Consider the following 20,074-nt stretch of genomic DNA (forward strand, 5'->3'; position numbering starts at 1 on the left):
CTTTGGGAGCCTGGGTCCACAAGTGTTTGTTTGTTTGTTTGTTTTTTCTGTACAGGCCTCAGGGGACACCAGAGACTCATGCAGAGGTGCCCTCTCTGGTCGGTCACCCAGAGAGGGACAGGTCTCCATTTGGATGCTAACTTCAAAATGTCAGCATCTCCAACCCCAGAAAACCCGAGAATAGACAGACCCCCACCCCCTGCACTTCCTGTGGGCCCCTCTCCCAGTCAGCAGCAGTTTGAAACAACCACTGAATCCCTTTTAATCTCAGTAGCAGAGGTACCTCAGGGAGGCACAGAAAGACAACACTCCGCCCGGTCACAGCACCTCATCTGTGTCTGTTGGGTGCCGGCTGGCCCTTTAAGGGAGTGAGGGCAGAACAGGCTGCGGAGCCAACACCCCCACTTCTGTGAGGGACCAGGGTGGAGCCAGAAGGCAGGGAGGGAGTGGGAGCTGCGTGGTAGGATGCTGCGGGGAGGGGAGAGAGGAGGGGTTTTCGGCCTCCATCTGGACAGGATATCTGTGCAGGGGCTTCATTCTCAGAGACTTTAGTCCATTTTCCACATGATGCACATTATGCAGCTGGCCTCATCAGGGTTCTAAATCAAAGCCAGCGTCTGCAAAGGGTAGGAGCAAAGAAAGTGCCCTGAGGGCCTCATGCGACACATTCACCGGGGTCTTGCTCCTCTCTGTGACCAGCTCCCACATAGGTCCCTCCTTGCGTGGCATCCAGGCTCTGCTGGTCACAGGAAAGGCCACAGGCCAAAGCCAGGCTGGGCCCAGAGCTCTGCGTGTTTCCTGGGAAGGTCGAGGGGTGGCACGCCCCGGGACAGCCCAAGGCACAGTAGTCACCACTGCTGCCCTCTGCCTGTGGGAGAGCTGGCCTGGTGGGGCTCCCAGGGACCCAGTCCTCCTGTGGCAGGTAGGCAGGTGGCTGCTCTCCCTGTGCCACACGACCTGCTAACAACACAGCCTCTGGGAGGCCAGGACGTGGGCCTTTCTCCTCTTCCTCCAGGACCACTGACTGCCAGGGATCCACCGGGCCATAGGTCAGCCACGCAATGGCCTCCTGGACACTAGACTCCGAGGCTCTTCTCGGGGAACTGACACAGTCCTGGCTCGGCAGCAGACCGGTTCTGTGGGCCCCTATCCAGGTCTAGAACAGAGCATGGGGGGTGGGGGGAAGGGCTCAGGCAGCATGTTCTGGACTCTGCCTGGAAGGAGCTTCCCCTGCTCCTCCAAGAAGCTCTCCAGACATCCCCACCCAGAGTCCAAGCAACGACTGTGCTTGGAACATGTTGTCTCACCCTCCATGTGCCAGCCCAGCCTCAGCACAGGACCCTGAGTCTCTTCACGACCCTCAGTAATCCGTGCTGGTGACAGGTGTCGAGGACAGAGAGAACCCCTGGCCGCTGCTCTAGGCACTTCCATCAGCTACAGAGACTGGGCACCCCCTCTTGAACCCCCATCACACACACACTGAGATGCTGTTGGAACCAGCACCTTTGGGCTAAGGGCAGCAGACATGGACCCATCCGTGGAGCCACAGGAGGCCCCCACCTCCTACAGGAAAGTATTTCCTATGTGGGACCAGGAATCACCACCAAATGGACCACGCATACCTCACCCTCTGTTACTGCCCTGCTCCCTGGACAGCCGACCCATGGCTCCATATCACCACTGGAGGGTTCTAAATACCCTGGCTGGTGACATGGGTCTACAGAGGAGGGCTGGGTGGCCGCAGCCCAGAAGATACATTCCAGGGTGATGGAATCTGCCTTCGTGCCCAGACACCCCAGGGGTCTTGACAGTGATGGCCACTGCCTGAGAAAAGGGGGTGGCCTCCACCAAGGACAAAACGCTCAGCTTTAAGCTTTGAGTTATACTTTTGGGCAACAATCTTGAGAACTGGGCTCCCTCTTTAATTTTCTTTTATAAATTTTCTGGGCTCCCTTTTGAGAAACACAAGGACTAGGCAGAGGGAAACCCGGCAACGGCAAGGGGATCAGGGAAGAGCAGGTCCGAGGGCACCAGGAAGCATCACCTCCCGTCCACCACCCACAGTGGGGAACCTGAGACCACCTGCTGGGGCTGCTCCCTGCCCCCCTCCTGCCCAGCGAGGGGCAGGAGCCTCCAGGCCAGTGGGGGGCTGGGGGGGGGGGGAGGTGTCTGATGCGACCCTCCAGGTAGTAGTCACCGTGGCACCACAAAGAGACACGTGTGGAGTGTACTCAGTGCTTATGGTGCCAGCATGCTACCCAGGGGAACAGGAGAGGCCAGGCACTCCACAGTGGCCACCAGAGCGGTAGCCCATAGACCACCGAAGGCCCCAGGGATAGTATAAGCACCGGGTCCTCCCCGCAGAAACCTTCAGAGAAGAAGCGGGGACGAGACGTGTGGCAGCTGCAGACAGCACGGTTGTTTGCACCTTAAACTGACCATACACCTCACAGGGGCTGCTACTCAGAAATGAAAAGAAACCCACAACAGAGAATAAAGCTAATTGTTCTGATGCATTTGAGACACAGCGTGTAAATGTAAACCGACTACATATACCAAAAAAAGCTGAAAGCACTGACAAAGGCCCCCATGCTAGCCCCCAACTCTCACCAGAAGTCCACATCTTTGTCGGGTCAGAATGTAGGCAAGCCCAGACTCTCCCTCAACCCCTGCCGTGAGCTGTGCACGCACCTGGAAGTCCCCATTGTGCACACTGTACAGGGACTGGAAGAAGGCCACTGGAGACGGCACGTTCTGGTAGAAGCTTCTCTTCACCCTGGGGCCAAGAGAGTACACCTGGAGGCCTATGCACGCCCAAGGAGGGCCCTTGGAGGCCCAGCTCCAGGAGGCATGATGTCCCCACAGGAGCTTTGCTCTCTTCCAGCCAGAGGTGGCCCTGCTTCACCTGGGCTGCTGCCATTCTTACCTCTTGTTGGCTCCAAGACCCGACACTTGCCCCTGTGGCCTCCCTGCCTAAGGGCCCCATAGAACTGACTTATACCAAGACACGTGTCCTTTACAGGATGAGCTGTCATGGTGGGTTCAGGGCTACAAGGTGACCGCTTGTGTCCACAGCCCACAGAGGGAGCTGGCACCTTCGGGAACCACACTTGTGCTCCTGGCAGACAGGGGGCAGCTTCCTACCCCACCTGACTCCTCACTGAGCAACAGACCCACTGGCCCTGTCACGAGGATGTGGCACAGGGCTCCAACACAACAGGTCCCCAGCAGCCTCACCAGCCTCCCAGGGGAGGAAGTGGCCTCCCCAGCTCCCCACCTCAAGAGTCCCCAGTCCCACCTCATCTGACCCCTAGGTTTCTCTTCCTAAGACCTGGCAATTTCCTCCACTTTGCTCCCCCTCTGCTTCTCTCTCCTCCTTCTGGACACCACCACTGGCCTCCCAGCAGGTCCTCTCCATATCCTTGTACCCCCAAAATGTATGCTCAAAATATAAACCAGATCTTGTCACACACAGGTTCACATGCTTCAGGCATTTTCTTATGCTCCCAGGTCGAGCCTGGCCTTCACAGCCCCACCAAGCACCCGCTTCCTCACCTGGCAACTGAGGAACTCCCCCACAGGTCCAGCGCAGAGGGTTAAAAACCCCCCACCCCATCCAGGGCCAGAGGTTTGGCCCGAGATGCCCCACCTACCACACACCTACACACAGACATACTGACTCACATGCACACACATTGACATGCACACGGAAACTCACCCAGAGTCACATGAACACATTCATGCACACACGCGTGCGCACACACACACACACACACACACACACCTTGGCTACCGACCTGGGTGAAAGCTTGAACAGGAGGCAGGTCAGGCTGGTCAGTAGCAGAAAGACAGGTACAGCGACAAGGGTGCCGTCAGGCTGCCCCCGAGGTGATAACAGGGGGCCTGTGGGTAGGAAGGGCCCAGGGTCATGAGCCTCCTTGGCACCAGGATGTTCCTTCCAGTCCACATGGCAAAGCACCCCTGGGAGTGCCCCGGGCCACAGTGGGAATTTTCTCATAGGCCACAGAGGTTTGCGTCATGCCTGCTAATGAATCACCTACCCCTGGGTCTCACCTCCTCCATCCGCAAGGTCATCAGTGTCAGCCACCCTTCCTAGCAGGTAACGGCCCAGCCCAGCCCTTCCTAGGGAGATGAGACCATGTCCAGCCTCCAGAGCCAGAAGCATAGGCCTGGTGGGCCACACTCACTCCCAGTGACAGACAATAACTATACTTTCCAAGAAGCCCAATGCTTGGCAAGTTAAAAATCTCAGATTTCCAGGGGAAGGTGGTCAACCGGGGTATAACTGCCTCAGGGAGGAAGTTCCAGGGGGGGTGAAAAGGTGGGAGGGTGTGACAAACATGGGAAGGGAGGCGCTCTGGGAGGGAGACCCCCACCTCGGGCAGAGGTCTGGGGAGAGGGAAAGCACACGGGCTGGCTCCAGTCACTCCACTGGCCCGCATAGTGCTGTTCCTCCGCCAGGTCATCCTCCGGTGAGGCCATCTGGACGCGCAGCCTGGCCTCGTAGCTGGAACCAGGGTCCAACTCGATGGCTTCAAGCCTGAGCCAGGTCACCCCAAAAATGTGATCCCTGTGCTGGGCCTGCTGTGGGGTAGAGAACAGTTGTCATTTGCTGAGGGTGACAGGGTCCATCAGCCCTCAAGAACACACACGCACACACACAACCGCACACACAGGCACACACGCAGGCACATGTACACACACTGACACTCATCTACCCCCATGTGCGCTTGCACACACAAACACGCTCACTACACTCACACACTCATATATATAGGCATACCCGGTGCTCATCACTCATATAAAGACACATATTCACGTACACACAGGTACACTCACATACAAATGCACATGTGCACAGTCACACTCCTGACTCTGGCCACCTCCCCTCCTCATTATTCCAAGTTGACATCTCCCGAGTGGCCCTTGGCTGCCGCTCCCAGAAGAGAGAGGCCCCTGGAGTAGTCAGCCCAGCGTTACCTCCCAGGTCTCCCCCTGCCTCTTGAAGGCCAGCTCATAGCTGAGCATGGAGATCAGAGGCTCCAAAGCAGGACTGACGCTCCAGGTCAGGACACAGTAGTCAGAGCTGACATTGCTCTGCAAATCAGAGGGAGGGTCCAGCTTCACTGAAACAGAATGAGGCCACGTGAGGGTGTGCGTGTCAGCATGCCCAGCACCGGGGGTCTGAAAAATGCTGGGGGCAGGGAATGGTCAAGGCCCTTCCAGACAAGGGGCCTCACTGGGAGGCAGGTCTCCATCTCCTCCCTGCTGCTGTCTCCCAGTGAGGCCTCAGGTGGGACGAGATGACAGTGAGTTCCTACGGCCCCTGCAGCCATAAGCTTCCCAGGGTCTTACCGGACTTCTTCCTACTGTGACTGAAGTGTATTTCAAGTGACTCAAGTTGTACCCTTGCCCCAACTTACGGCCCTGAGTCTTCGTCCTCCTCCTGAACCCTCCCTCTCCACTAACCAGTGGGCCCCTCCCTCCCAGGGGCCCTGCTCGCTCATAGCCCTGGGTGTCTCTTAGCAGGGACAGAGAGCACCCACTGAGCCATGGAGGTTAAGGGCAATGGGACCCTGCCCCCAATCCCCAAGAAGCCAGGATGTTCCCCACCAAAGCACCCTACCCCAGGCCTCACCATGTCTCCGGGGCAGGTACTGTGGGTCCACCAGGCTGACCTGCTCCTTCCCAGAGACGTAACGGTGGAAAGTGATGGTGAAGTTGTCAGAAGGCACAAGCACCTCCTCAGGTGGCAGCACCAGAGTGCACTCGCTGGCCCGGAAGACACATCTGTGACTGCTGCCCACGGCGTGGTTGCTGGAAAGGGTATATGTCACCACCAAGGGGCCACTGCACCAGCCCAGCCCCTACTGCTGCTATCATGGGGACCCATTCTCACCACTGGCCCTTGTCCCCTGCCCAGGTGGGCCTGGCCCTCCAGCCTCACCTGGTAAAGAGGAGCCAGGGACTGGGGCCCTGACCCAGCTCTACAGCAGACCAGTGGCAGTCGATCCTTAGGATGTTGTTGTTGAGGCAGATGAAAGATCCAGCCCCGAGCCCTGGGAACAGCGACGTTTGGGAGCTCACAACGGCTGCTTCAGGGCAGGATTAGTACCTAGCAGCTGACACTCTGACAGGGCAGTCCCCTGAGAATGATCCCAAGACAATGCATCAAGGGCAGGGCTGGGAGGTGATGAGCTCTGACCCATGGTGCATGGGTGGGAATGAAGTCCAGGTTGGTCCCTGCAGGACAGCCCCAAGCACAGTTCGAGCCAAAGCCTTCGCTGTGGAGTGAGACAGATGACAGCCCTGCCCCCCAAGCCCTCCACCCCCTGGCCTCACACAGACACCAGTGCCCAGCCCTCACCTCCTCCTTCCCCGTGGATGGAGACTCCCAAGCCAACCCAAGGGCTGATGCACGTGCAGATCAGGAGCCAGGTACTCAACTCCCGCATCAGGGCCTCAGTCTCCAAGGTCCATCCTGCAAGGAACTGGGCTGAGAGCACCCCCCTGGGGACAGTCACCATGAGGGCTGCTCTCTGTGGAGAGAACCCCCCTGATAGGTGCTCACCGTGAGGGCTCCCCCTGTGAGGCATGCTCCCCATGAGGTCCACTCCCTATGGAGTGTGCTCCTCACTGACAGCTCTGAGTGGGTCACCACCAATACCCTCACCATGTCCCATGACAGGGATTGGACACCACTGCCTGAGCTGCTCCCATAAGAAACTGAAGCTCAGAAAGATACATTGGCCAGACCAAAGATTCGTGGCTACAGCATATAGCATGGTGCCCTCCAACCCAGATCTTCTGGTGGGTTCTGGACTCTGAACCAGCTATGTGTCTGAGTCTGCCTACACGTTTCTTCTCTGGGACAGGCATCCTCTGCCAATACAGCCCCCTGTTGCTGGGCCCAGGTCCTGTCGTGCAAGGAAGGCAGGGTAAGGGTAACTTTGCGCCGACTGCGTAGCTTGCCTCATACACTTGAGTTCCCACAGCAGCCCTGTGAGGTAGAAAGACCGTCCCTACACACAGACAAGCAAGCTGAGTCCCAAGGAGGGGAAATGCCTTGCCCAGGGTCACACAGCCAACGTCTACACATCCTGTCTCCTTAAACAAAGACCCATCCCAATGTTCTGGCCCGGGATCAGGTAGGAGGATCGCAGTGGCGTGTCCTTGCAGCAAAACTGCACTCCCCAAGCTCTGTCGATCGCATCCCTGTTTAGAAGGTGCCGGTCCTGCGAAGGAGAGCACCCCAAGAGAGGAATGCCAGCCTGAGCAACAGGATCCCTGGGGGGACCAGGGGTAAGCTGGAGGCGGAGGGACTGGGTGTTCACAAGTGCCTGGGTGCCGGGAGGCTGTTGACTTCCTATCACCCTATTTGTAGCTCCAGATGGTGCGCTGATAGTTCCTAAGCAGGAAGCAGGGCCAGCCTGGTTATGCAAGCCTGATGGGTGATAAGGAGGCAAAAAAGCAGCACAGACCACAGCACGTAAACCTTCGAGGAGCCTGCACACACGCAGGGGGGCAGACACCACCCCAACACCCCAGCACAGGACTGACCCCTGTTAAGATCCATGCTCAGGAAGACTGCACCCTTTCCTAGCAAGCAGCGTCACCTAGCAGCACCAGCCACAGCATGGGAGGCTGTAGCGAGTTTACCGCCCCCCCCCCCCCCCCCCCCCGCCCAGCGTCGGTCCCCTCCTGCACAGTGATTGGGTGGAGACGGGGGAGCAGCCGGACAACAGCCCGTGGTCAGGGTGTGTAGTGACAGGATCAGAGCGAGCATCAGGTCGGGGGGCCTGAGGCACAGCAGCCACTTCAAGCTGAAGAGCTAACCCAGGCCCCAGTGGAAGGAGCCCTCCGTCTATGCAGAATTGGGCCAGCTGGGCCAGACCATCCCAGATGGTTTGAGAGCACAGGGTGGGGTGGCTCCAAGCTCAACAGGCCCCAGAGCAGGGACAGCTGAGAGCTACCGGGGCCAGGACCCACCCTGTGGGAGCAGCGGAGACCTATGCAGGGCCACCTGGGGGGATGGTCCCTGCTTCTCCTCTGAGAACTCTTCCCACAGAGAAGGCTTCTGTCTCTACAAAGTGAGCTGGGCAGGGTGGCGTGCCGCCCCACACCTGGCACCTGGCACCTCTGTTCCTAGCATGTGTCCAGCCGGTTGCCACGAAAGCCCGGGCACCACTGGCCTCTGTCTCCTCTGGGCTACCCACGTCCTTGACAAACAGAAACTGGGCCGGGCAGTGTAGAAACCCCCGTCCGCATACTCCGTGGTCCTGGAACAGGCACTGGGATGACACGAGGGAGATCTAATCACAGCTCAGACAACCCCGGACCATCTCACAGGATGGCTGTCAGAGCAGGAGGAGGGAAGCCAGTGTCTCTCCCTCGCGACAGTCTTGCCAGGGAGCGCGGCTGACGCCAGCACCCAGCCCTGCCCCTCCCCTATCAGGTCTGCGGCCACCGCCTTCAGCCCACAAGCACTCTGGTCCCTTCTCAGGACACATCTCCTCCATGACCCTCCTCAGGGTCAAGTCCATGAGGTCGGCCCACTAGGGCCTCCCAGATTTCCTGCCCTGGTTTCCTGGCCCGCCACAAAGTTAAGGGCTGCCTCATAGCTGGACTCCTGCATCAGAACCTTCACACACTGCCACGAGGAAGTATGCTGCAGGGAAAGGTTTCCAGACAGACTCAGACCCTCACCTTCCCTGGCCCTCACACCCTGAGCACTCACCTGATGCCAGAGGAATCCCTGCCAGATGAGGGTGCCTGCAGACCATCCTCCAAGATGGCTTCGTGCAGATTACTGCATCCCCTTAGTGTCCCCTCTTAAACAGTCTCTATTTTTATTTTTTTAAGTTTACTTATTTATTTATTTGGGGGGAGGGAGGGGGGGGAGAGAGAGCGAGCGAGAGAGCACGTGAGTGAGCAAGGGAGGGGCAGAGAGAGCGAGAGAGAGAATCCCGAGCAGACTCCACACCCAGTACAGGCCCCAACATGGGGCTCCGTGTACCAGCTGTGAGATCATTACCTGAGATAAAACCAACAGTCAGATGCTTAACCAACTGAGCCATCCGGGCTCCCAGACTATCTATATTTTTTTTTAAAAATGGAACTCACTCTAGGTCTCCCGCTGGTCTAATCCACCTCACACTGTCTCCTCTGCCCGACTTCCTTCCGTATCACATGCCCCTTCCTTCATGAAGCGCTCCCCAAGCTCCCTAGGGTCTCTCTGGCCAGACCAGACGTGACAGAGCAAAGCCAGTCAGCTCATGACAGAAGCAGGGTAGCAGGTAGTGCTGTGGGAGCAGCTCAGAATAAGGGTGTCGATACAGTTCTCTTTGGGGGGCCTGGGGGTTAAAGGGAGAAAAACGATGCACCTTCTCTTCCTGCACGTGTTAACTGACCTCCTCTGCCCAGAGACTCCCTCATAGCACCTTTGCGGCCATGTCAGCAAAGCTCCCTGCTAAGCTGCCTCTTTACACAAGGCTCTTCCAGGGTGAGACACTGTCTGATTTATGTTGTGCCCCCTGCACCTAGCCCCAACAGGATAAGAAATGCATCCCGAATCTCCCTACAGACACTGACCTTGCCTTTAAAAGGTGTTAATGCTTTGGGCCCCTGGGAGCAGGACTCTGGATGTTACTTGAGCACAGATCCTCATCTCCCCTTCTTCCGCTTGGCAGAGTTGATCCTCCTTCTGGAACCCCACCCTCACGTGCTGCCACCCACAGCTCCAAAGGGGCGATCCCAAGACCCTGGCTTCTCTTCTGCCCGAAGGCCCCCCAAGGGCATGGGGGTTTGAAGAGGTTTTGCCAGCCGCAGGGCCTGGTCTTCATCTCCACTCATGGCCATCGCAATCTCAGACCATCTGGCCCCAGAACCACCCCTCGCTGTTATTGAGGAAGCAAAGTCTTCCATACCTAAAACTCAACGTGACAAACTCAGATCCTTCCCTCTGCCCAATGGTACTCAGGCCAGGTAGTGATAGCTGTCATTCTTCAGCAAATACTGCCAACATGCTGTCTCTTGGAGACATCCAAGACCAGGACACCCGAGGAGGTAAAACTAGGGCGATGCTCCCAACCGCTTCAAAGTCCATCCACAGGCTCCTCCCAGGGCCCAGGGATGGCCTGCTGTCTGCCACTCTCTGCCATCCACTCATGCTGACTTGAGTGTAGAGAAGTCCAAATCACAGACTCACCTTCCCAGATGCATCTGCTGGGTCCCATGGCAAGTCAGAGGGCCCCCCCCCCCCACCAACCTCCAGACCTGGAGGTGACTGCTCCTGCGTTTGCAGCGAAGTCTCTCTGCCTGATTCAGGATATAACTGCAGTGAGCAGTGACGTGAGCCTCCCACGGCAGGCTGACACAGGCCGCCCACATCTGAAACCACGATGCAGATCAGAGCAGCTGTCCCAAGTGGGGTTGAGAGACAACTGCTACCACTAATCATAAACCCGGGAACTAGAAGGTGGGATGATCCTTCTTTCCCCATGACACCAAAGGTAGGCTTTGGTGATTCGACCTTTGATCGGTGGAGTGTCTGCCGCATTCCTCCCAAGAAACACCACTGGAGAGAATGTTAAACACAAAATTAATGTCTTCTCAGTTAAAGACAAACAAATGATACAAAAGAAAAGTAAAAACAAGACTCCCCTTTATTTCACCCCAGAGGGAGCCTCTGCGAGACGTTAGGCACAAGTCCTTCCAGACAAAGCTGAAGCTCAAACAAATGAACATTTTTAAAGATTTTTTATTTTCAATGTTTATTTATTTTTGAGAGAGAGAGAGAGAGAGAGAGAGAGAGAGAGAAAGAGAGAGCGTGAGCAGGGGAGGGGCAGAGAGAGAGGGAGACACAGAATCCGAAGCAGGCTCCAGGCTCTGAGCTGTCAGCACAGAGCCCGACACGGGGCTCGAACCCACGAACTGAGAGATCATGACCCGAGCCAAAATGGATGCTTAACCGACTGAGCCACCCAGGACATTTTTAATGGATTCATACTGTGCTGAGCTTTGCAGGCTCTTTGTTCCTCTGGCTATTCTCAACATCCTTCTAGGTCAGCACATAAAAACCTTTCATATGCCTTTAAGGGTAGCACATGCCATGGCTCAATAATCCCGCTGATGGACCTGTGGATTGCTGCCTATATGTTTTTTATTTCTTGAGATACATACCATTATATTAATTTCCAGTGCACATATGCAACTTTAAACAAGGCAGTGAACAAGTCTGGGCACGGACCTTAACTCATCAGAATGAGTACTTCTATACAAATCATTGCTAGAGGTAAGGGGTGCCTGGGTGGCTCAATTGGTTAAGCGTCTGACTTCAGCTCAGGTCATGATCTCATGGTGTGTGGGTTCAAACGTCATGTCAGGCTCTGTGCTGACAGCCCAGAGCCTGGAGCTTGCTTTGGATTCTGTTGTCTCCCTCTCTCTCTACCCTTCCCCCGTTCATTCTCTCCCTCTCTCTCTCTCTCTCTCTCTCAAAAATAAATGAACACTAAAAAAAAAAAAATAAATAATGCTAGAGGTGGAACTGTGGGGTCTTAGGTTCAGCATTTAAAAATACTGACCCTGCCAAATGACATTCCAAAAACATACCAACTTCTACTCACAACAGAAATGTAAGAATGCCTGTCGCCAGCCGTGTACATTATCAATCTTTTAAATCTTTGCCTGTCTGATAGGCAAAGATACCTCAGGGTTGCTTTCATTTACACTTCACTGATTATTAGTGAAGATATGCATCTTTTCATTTACTTATCGGGTCTGTGCTCCTTGGGGTACCAAATAAGGTCACAGTTCAACGTGCATGTGTGTGCTCTGTGCATCAAAACATCTTGGGCAAGTTTCAGATACCCCAGAGCTACAGCTCTGGGGTCTGAGGACACCAGGACCCACAGAGAGATGAACTCAAAGGCTCCAGCTCACACAACACCTTAGGAACGGCCAGAAACATAAATCATACATCTTTCCACTTTAAAATTTAATCAGCTTGGCGCCCATCTTCCCTACGACAAGCACATATGTGTATATTGACTGAAGCTTCTCTAGTATCCTTAGAAAGGGAGCTTCCTTCTCTCTGTCAGGGTCCCTCTCTCACCTTGTTGAAACTAGGATTTGCTACCTTAAGTCCAGCAGACCACACCATCCACACCATGACCCCTAAGGTAGAGACCACAAAAGCTGGAAAGGGAGGAAATCCTGGAAGGAAAAAAAGCTAGAGAGGAGAGCACCAAATTCTACATCTAAACTCTACATATGTACAGACAGACAGACATATATACACTATACCAAAATCTCTGGATGACCCTCCGAACTATATGTATACAGGCCAACTCTAAACAGCCCAGCTAAGGTTAAACAACCTGAACAGAAGTTTCAGCGGCTGCCTATCTCAGAGACACAAAAGTTTACGCTCTGCTTTATATATAAATTAAAAAATCAACACTCTCCAGAGAAACATAACAGAATCTGGTATCTATGGTCTATACCATTCATAATTTCCAAGATGAATCCAAGAACATTAGACATAAGAACAGAATTACGTGATCCACACTTAAGAAGAAAGGTAATCAATGCACACAGACTCCCAGGACTAAATTGTTGGAAACAGCACAGGTTTTAAAGCAGCTACTCTAACTATGCTCGAAGATGTAAAGGAAAATATGGTTCCAACGGATAAACAGGAAATATGGGAGGAGAGACACACACTATAAAAAAGAACCACAAGGAAAGTATATGAGAAAAATACAGTATCTCATTTTTTTTTTATGACATTTGTTTTTGAGAGAGAGACACAGCACGAGCAGGGGAAGGGCAGAGAGAGAGGGAGACACAGAATCCGGAGCAAGCTCCAGGCTCTGAGCTGTCAGCACAGAGTCTGACGCGGGGCTCAAACTCACAAACCGTGAGATCATGACCTGAGCAGAAGTCAGACGCTTAACCGACTGAGCCACCCAAACGCCCCTCTCGTTTTGTATTATTATTCTTATCTATCTATCTATCTATCTATCTATTATTTACTTATTTTATTTTCGAGAGAGAATGCAAGTTCATGAGCAGGGGAGAGGGGCAGAGGGAGAGAGAGAATCTTAAGCACTGTCCACGCTGGCATGGAGCCTGACTTGGGGCTCAATCCCATGACCCTGGGATCATGACCTCAGCTGAAATCAAGAATCAGACACTCAGCCAACTGAGTCATCCAGGTGCCCCAAACACAGTAACTTAAATAAAAAGAATGCATCGTAACAGCGCAAAGTACTAGGAAAACAGGTAAGAGAGGACATCAGTCAAAGTCAACACAGTGCCCTTCTTGGATGACAGGAGGGAGCCAAGGAGAGTTCTGGAAAATCACTAGGATTAGTCAGAGTCCTAAATATGAAGCAGCCCTATATGTTCTTTTTTTTCCTTAACCTAGTAGCAGTGCATCTCCATCATTACAAAACAAGAAAAGTGGACGCTGAATGTCACATTTTCAAGGCACAGTGTAGATTATTTCATCATCAATTGGATGGCAAAGGGCTGTTTATGATGCAATGACACCTCAGCCGGTCAACATTATCAGCCTAAGCACTAAGTCACTGGCACTATTCTCCATACACCACAGAGTTTCTTCAAAAAAACTAAATAAAAAAATGAAGCAACCATATTAAATTACTTAATGCCTCATTTGTTAACCAAGCCAGGAAAACCACTTTCTGACAATGACTTGCATTTAATTGCAGCAGCTGAAGAAGTCAGGTCCAGAGAAAATGAATTTAAGACTATAGGCGTTTTGGAAAACAGCTGTTCTAAAACCTAAGGACAATGAAAGCAACAGCAATAGTCAAACAAAAATGAGGCAAATGAGGGGCAGCAAGTTAGCTCAGTCAGTTAAACATCGGACTTTTGATCTTGGCTTGGGTCAGGATCTCACCATCATGAGATCAAGCCCCACGTCGGGCCTGACACTGGCAGCACGGGGCCTGCTTGGGATTCTCTCCCTCCCTCCCTCTCTGCCCCTCTCCCGCTCGCACGCTGTCTCTCAAAATCAATAAACTTAAAAAAAATTTTTTTAATGAGGAAAATGATTTGAAGTAATTTTCCTTGAATCATGATGAATCCACAGATGTTACTGATTCTGCTCAACTGTTTCTTCCATGAGTCAATGCCTCAGCACAGAGCTGAGAAGCAACTGAAGAATTAGCCTGTATGCATGGTCTGTGGAACAGCCCAACAACTGCAAACACGAATATTTTCAAAGTTGAGAAAACACTAATTCAGTAGAACACGGATTAGAACCTGCTAAAACGTAATACGGCAAATCCTTTGTGGAAACTGTGTCTCTCATCAGTATTGACTCTATTCAATCTACTGGTAACATCAACAGTTAACTTCATTTGCTCTCAGGCACTTAACCAGCTTTACCAGATGCATATTTGTAATCTACTTTGATGACAAGAAACGCTACCTTTGAACCCCAGTCAAGCAAAATGATACCCATTCTTTTCAGCAGTAGACCACCATCATAAAATGCTGTACACAATTACTACGGTTACATTTTGAATTTAGTCTATAAAAAAGTTACGGAAGTTTCTTTTCCTAGATTTTGATTCTTGCCCCATAAAGTGTATTTACTATCTGGCCCTTTACAGAAAGAGTCTGTAAACCCCTGAAATTGACAATCATTACCACCATTTTGCACATGACAAAATAAAGGCAGAGGTTCAGCGATTTGACTGAGGTCTCCCAGCTAAGCGGACACGCAGGCTAACATCAGAGCACACGATATTCACCACTGACCCGACAGCAAACACACAGAGAAGATCTGAGGAAATAAAACTGATGGCATACGTAGGAGACACTAAAGGTACCACCCACGTTATAAACTCACATTGGTACAACCAGAACAAGCTGTTTTAGAATCTAACCAGAGACGATGGGCTCAGGACCTGGCCTATGTGTCATGGCAAAAAGAAAACCATCATGTCAAACTTAAAGCTTAATCACTTCTGGGAAAGATACCAACTCTCAAAAAAAGTATAAATCTGTCTTAGAGGCATAAATTTATAGCTCATGATTTCACAAGTGAGACTTTATTATCAAGAGATTTGGAAGGGGTGCCTGGGTGACTCAGTTGAACATCCAACTCTTAATTTTGGCTCAAGGTCATGATCACGGTTTGTGAGATTGAGCCCCAAGTCAGGTTCCCTGCTAGGGATCCTCTCTCTGCCCCTCCCCAGTTCATGGCACGTGTGCTCGCTCGCTCTCTCTCTCTCTCTAAATAAACGAATAAACTTTAACAAAGGAAAAAAAAAGAGAGATTTGGAAAAATAATTAAGTCTGAGGTCCTGAGAAAGAAACTTATCCATCCACAAACTGCCATCCTGTCCCCATCTAGTCTGAGGTGTCCTTTTTCTTTTGCAAATGGAAAGATGAAAGAAAATATAAAGACGTTCTATCTAATACATTTACTGCAATCCTAGGAAACAAGAACAGAAATGATACATTGAAATCCATGTTACGAGCAATTTTGTGACCAGGAAAGCCCTAAGTATGGCAGTTGTTTGATGTCTACTTCTCAAGGCATTTAATTAAAACACTGAAAAAGCAGTATTGGGTTTTCCATTTTAATTAAATATTCACAACAGATTGTGATTAAGTTTGCAATTAACAGGTACTTAGGGACATCTAATGTACTAAATTGTAAAACTTTTATCAGTTGTGCAAACAGGGTACATATCTCAGAGAGCTGGTGGTGAGAGAATACCAATTACCCAATTCATGTAAAAGATAAACCAACAGGACCACAGACAGAGTACACTACGTTATGGATACGCTTCCCCCCACAAACAAAATCTCCCTGGACATAAATGAGCTCACCTGCTCACTGGCAGATAAGCTAACTGGCAGATAAGCTGACATCCTGGGCTGCTACCCTAAAAGGGTTAGCTTTCTGCCACACCAGCAAAAACTCAGGACCCAGTTCACACTCCCGACTGGGAATTTACCCTGGAGAACAAGGTGAGCAGACACTGACACAGCTGGGCCAGCCTGGCCCTAGTCCCTCCAGCGGTGTCCACACTGAGCATTGCAGCATTTGTAGAAAGTGGTCATTGGCTCATCTGCAGAGCGGGTCTGAAGCTGCATGAAATAGGCACGAGGATGCTCGCATTTCGGGCAGGACTCTGGCAACAAGAAAAAACAAGTGACTCACATTATTAAAAAAGATGATGTTAATGACCAAAACACACCGCTTAAGAGTAGGTGTTGTGGAAAGGCAGCAAAGACCCTCCTCCCGCTGCATTCATCTGGTACCCTTTGCCTAGGCTACCTTGTACCATGATTTAAGGCTACAGTTAGTGGCAACATTCCCCCTATGCTCTCACACTGAGGGAACTGAGGATACCTACGACTTGGAAAACACTCCTGCATCCTTCCGGGGGTCCCATTTTTCTTTTCTAATCTGGCTGAAGACTGGCTGGAAATGTAACATGAAAATTGACTCATGGCTACCATGTGCATTATGGGGTCCACTCCCTGAAGAATCTTCTGAGTGCATTTCCATCACCAGCGGCTTCTCATCTTCCCAGGGGAGCCCCCAGCGTATGATGAATCCACTTCCCCTTACATTTAGGGATCCAGGGGCGCTTCAGGTCGTGATCTCACGGTTCGTGAGTTTGAGCCCTGTGTGGGGCTCTGTGCTGACAACACAGAGCCTGCTTGGGATTCGCTCTCTCCTTCTCTGTCTGCCCCTCCCCTATTCACACACACACACTCTCTCTCTCTCTCTCTCTCTCAAAACAAATAAATAAACTTAAAAAAAAAAAAAAAAGACAATTTAGGGATCCCTTTTGGCAACAGTTCCTCAGGCTATTCTTATGAAGATCTCACCACACCCCCCACACCTGTGCAAAGTGCCTCGAGGCAAAGTTATTTCACTTTGAGAAACTGACCCTACTCTTCATAACACCTTCAAACACTCTCAAACACCATTTTGAACACTAGGTACATAATTCATCTCCTTTTGACGAATTCTGCCAATGCTAATTTTACCCTATCAAATTTGGATGTTCTTCCAGAGGGGAAAAAAAGATGGTACTGAGCAGGAGTTGGCTCTTCCTCCACTAAGTACAGGCGTGTCTAGGGCTCTCCTCTTTCCTTCCTTGCCCATGTTTACCTCTATCAGATATGAAACAAGACTTAAAAAAAGCACTTTACGGGAACCCTCTTGCACTGTTGGTGGGAATGCAAATTGGTGCAGCCACTCTGGAAAACAGTGTGGAGGTTCCTCACAAAATTAAAAACAGACCTACCCTATGACCCAGCAATAGCACTGCTAGGAATTTACCCAAGGGATACAGGAGTGCTGATGCATAGGGGCACTTGTACCCCAAGGTTTATAGCAGCACTCTCAACAATAGCCAAATTATGGAAAGAGCCTCAATGTCCATCAACTGATGAATGGATAAAGAAATTGTGGTTTATATACACAATGGAGTACTACAGGGCAATGAGAAAGAACGAAATATGGCCCTTTGTAGCAACGTGGGTGGAACTGGAGAGTGTGATGCTAAGTGAAATAAGCCATACAGAGAAAGACAGATACGATACGTTTTCACTCTTATGTGGATCCTGAGAAACTTAACAGAAACCCATGGGGGGAGGGAAAGGAAAAAAAAAAAGAGGTTAGAGGGGAAGAGAGCCAAAGCATAAGAGACTCTTAAAAACTGAGAACAAACTGAGGGTTGATGGGGGGTGGGAGGGAGGGGAGGGTGGGTGATGGGTATTGAGCAGGGCACCTTTTGGGATGAGCACTGGGTGTCGTATGGAAACCAATTTGACAATAAATTTCATATATTGAAAAAAAAAAAAGCACTTTAAAGCTCTCGGGCACTAACTTTTAAAAATCGACACCAGAATTTTTTCCCTTAGGCTCTGACTTCTTCCAGTCCTGTCATTGTTGCTCTCATCACAGCTATGGAGTGTGTTGGAGTGTGTTGGATCGACTCACTGCACGCTCTCATAATCAGGGAATACGGAACAGCCCCAGAAAGGACAAGAGAGCCCAGCAAGGTCATAAAACATGAAGAGGTCACTCTGAGACTCTAGTCTAGGTCTGGGCCTATACTGTCTGTCTTAGCAACGAACTATTAAAGGAAAACATGAACACACTTTCTATTTTTAGAGGCTCACTTCCTCCAAGCGTATCACTGACTCGGCCATGTGGAAGTGTCACCGTAAGCAGCCTCAGCAGCCTCATCTCTCTCCACAGCTCAGTACCAGAAAAGGTTCCGTCTCACCTGCAGTAGAGTCAACATTCTCCCAGGCAGCTGCTCCACCAAGCACATCATCCACTTCTTTCAGCTTTGGGTATTTCCGATTTGTTACCTAACAAACAACAGCAAGTCTTCAGGCTCCAAGTAAGGGAACATTACAAACCTGGGTCACCAAACCATACCTGTCCTCAAGTGTCTCGCCAGACTTCCTTCAAGGCAGACTAGAGGGTTACTAAAAGAAAACAGTTTCTACTCTCACAGAGCAGGACTTGCCATTGGGATTTAGAGGATCCAGGCCTGGGATACCCCCCAAAAGAAGAGAAAGAGTCACTGGTGAGAAAAAAAAATCTCTGCGAGGACTGGATGACACGCCAGAGCAGGAAGGAAAACAGCACAGGTGGGATCTCACACTTCTACGGTACTACATAACCCAAAAAGAGAGAAACACGATAAAGCCAAAGCGTACCACTTGGCTGGGGAGCCCAGCCAGAGAGCTTTCAAAGCGGGTCACATTGGGCTTCCTTCCCAAGTTTTACCACCCATCCTTGAAATTTCAGGGTTACCTAAGAGTTCACTCTTCCCAGTTTCAGATCCTAAACTCCCACAACACAGCCCTGCGGCAGAGTAATACACAAACATTAGGAGGGAGGGCTCTGCTTCTAAAAAGTAAAAGCGTGCTAATAAATAAGGATGCTATTATCAAGGCAAAATAACAACTTACAATAGAGAGTGCCTTATTTCACTACATTCCAGGTTCACACCAGAGCATAACAGGGTACAAAACAAACATCATTGCTTTCCTTACACCTTATGTCTTAGTAGTGATAAAGCACCTAAGTTACAAAGTATATTAGAAGGCAAGGAGTCCGATGGATTAAAATAAAAAAGGGAAGGCGGACAAAATGGGGGGAGGAGCTGAAGTTTTAAACGCAGCAGTCACTTAAGACACGACCAACGAGTGGCATGGTCATCTAGGGGAAAAGTAAGCCGAGCAGAAGGCATGTGCAAAAGCCCGGGTAGCACGTGCGCAATGGGGGCTCCTCCAAGAGGCTGCTGTTGCTGGGGACGAAGAGTACATTAGGACGTGCCATCAGACTTGGAAGGTCGCGGGGAGGTGCTGGCGTCAGAGCCTACCCGGCCCTGGGAATGTGCGGGGGAGATACTGAGACTTTTCGAGCACAGGACGGACTTGATCTGACCTAAACGTTGACAGGATCACTCGGGCAGCTGCCGTGAATACAGTGAAGGGAACGCGCGCGCGGGCCTGAAGCCCGAGGGCGAGGTTAGGACTGCAACGCCAGGAGATGACTGGACGGAGCCCAAGGTGACGGCAGTGGGGCGGGACAAACAGCCGGATCAAGGTAGGGACCACAGGATCTGCATCCGACGGGAAGTGGCTGCGAGAGCAAGGGCGCATGAAGGCGGACTCGGGGCTGGTGGGAGGGGAAACGGGAGGCTCCCGGCTCGGCGCCGGCCTCTGGGCCCCACCTTGCGGGTGATGTTGTGCACGTAGGGGCAGGTGTTGCAGGCGAAGCGGTGGCAGCGCTGTCCCTCTTCCACGATTAGCCCATTCCCGCAACCCGGGCAGAAGAGCAGCATGGCGGCCGCCTGGGTCCCGCAAGCTACCGGCAACCCCCGCGGCCGGCCGCGGGGCACTGACACCAGGCCCGTCTCCAGCTCACATTGGTTCGGGAATCCGCCCCACCTCCCGGCCTACCAACGGAAACGCCGATTTCGCGTTCCCAGTGAGCACTGCGGCAGGCCGCCTCGCGCTTCTCATTGGT

The 20,074-nt window shown here is 51.8% G+C and overlaps 2 protein-coding genes across 2 annotated transcripts; both read right to left on the reverse strand.

Moving 5' to 3' along the window:
• Positions 1-441: 441 nt before the first annotated feature.
• Positions 442-7,565, reverse strand: IL9R (interleukin 9 receptor). Its single transcript, XM_049639041.1, has 8 exons — positions 6,389-7,565; positions 5,969-6,080; positions 5,660-5,838; positions 5,002-5,147; positions 4,398-4,605; positions 3,798-3,903; positions 2,692-2,776; positions 442-1,156 (listed from the first exon to the last, which is right to left on the reverse strand). Exons 1-8 carry the CDS (start codon positions 6,624-6,626, stop codon positions 656-658), a joined length of 1,575 nt encoding a protein of 524 aa, XP_049494998.1. The 5' UTR covers positions 6,627-7,565; the 3' UTR covers positions 442-655.
• An 8,062-nt stretch (positions 7,566-15,627) lies between these two features.
• Positions 15,628-20,028, reverse strand: POLR3K (RNA polymerase III subunit K). The gene is made up of 3 exons (XM_049639039.1): positions 19,779-20,028; positions 18,315-18,402; positions 15,628-16,199 (listed from the first exon to the last, which is right to left on the reverse strand). The coding sequence occupies exons 1-3, from the start codon at positions 19,887-19,889 to the stop codon at positions 16,072-16,074; spliced, it is 327 nt and encodes a 108-aa protein (XP_049494996.1). The 5' UTR covers positions 19,890-20,028; the 3' UTR covers positions 15,628-16,071.
• Positions 20,029-20,074: the final 46 nt, after the last annotated feature.

The sequence above is a fragment of the Panthera uncia genome, chromosome E3 (assembly GCF_023721935.1).
Source record: "Panthera uncia isolate 11264 chromosome E3, Puncia_PCG_1.0, whole genome shotgun sequence".
NCBI lineage: Eukaryota > Metazoa > Chordata > Mammalia > Carnivora > Felidae > Panthera > Panthera uncia.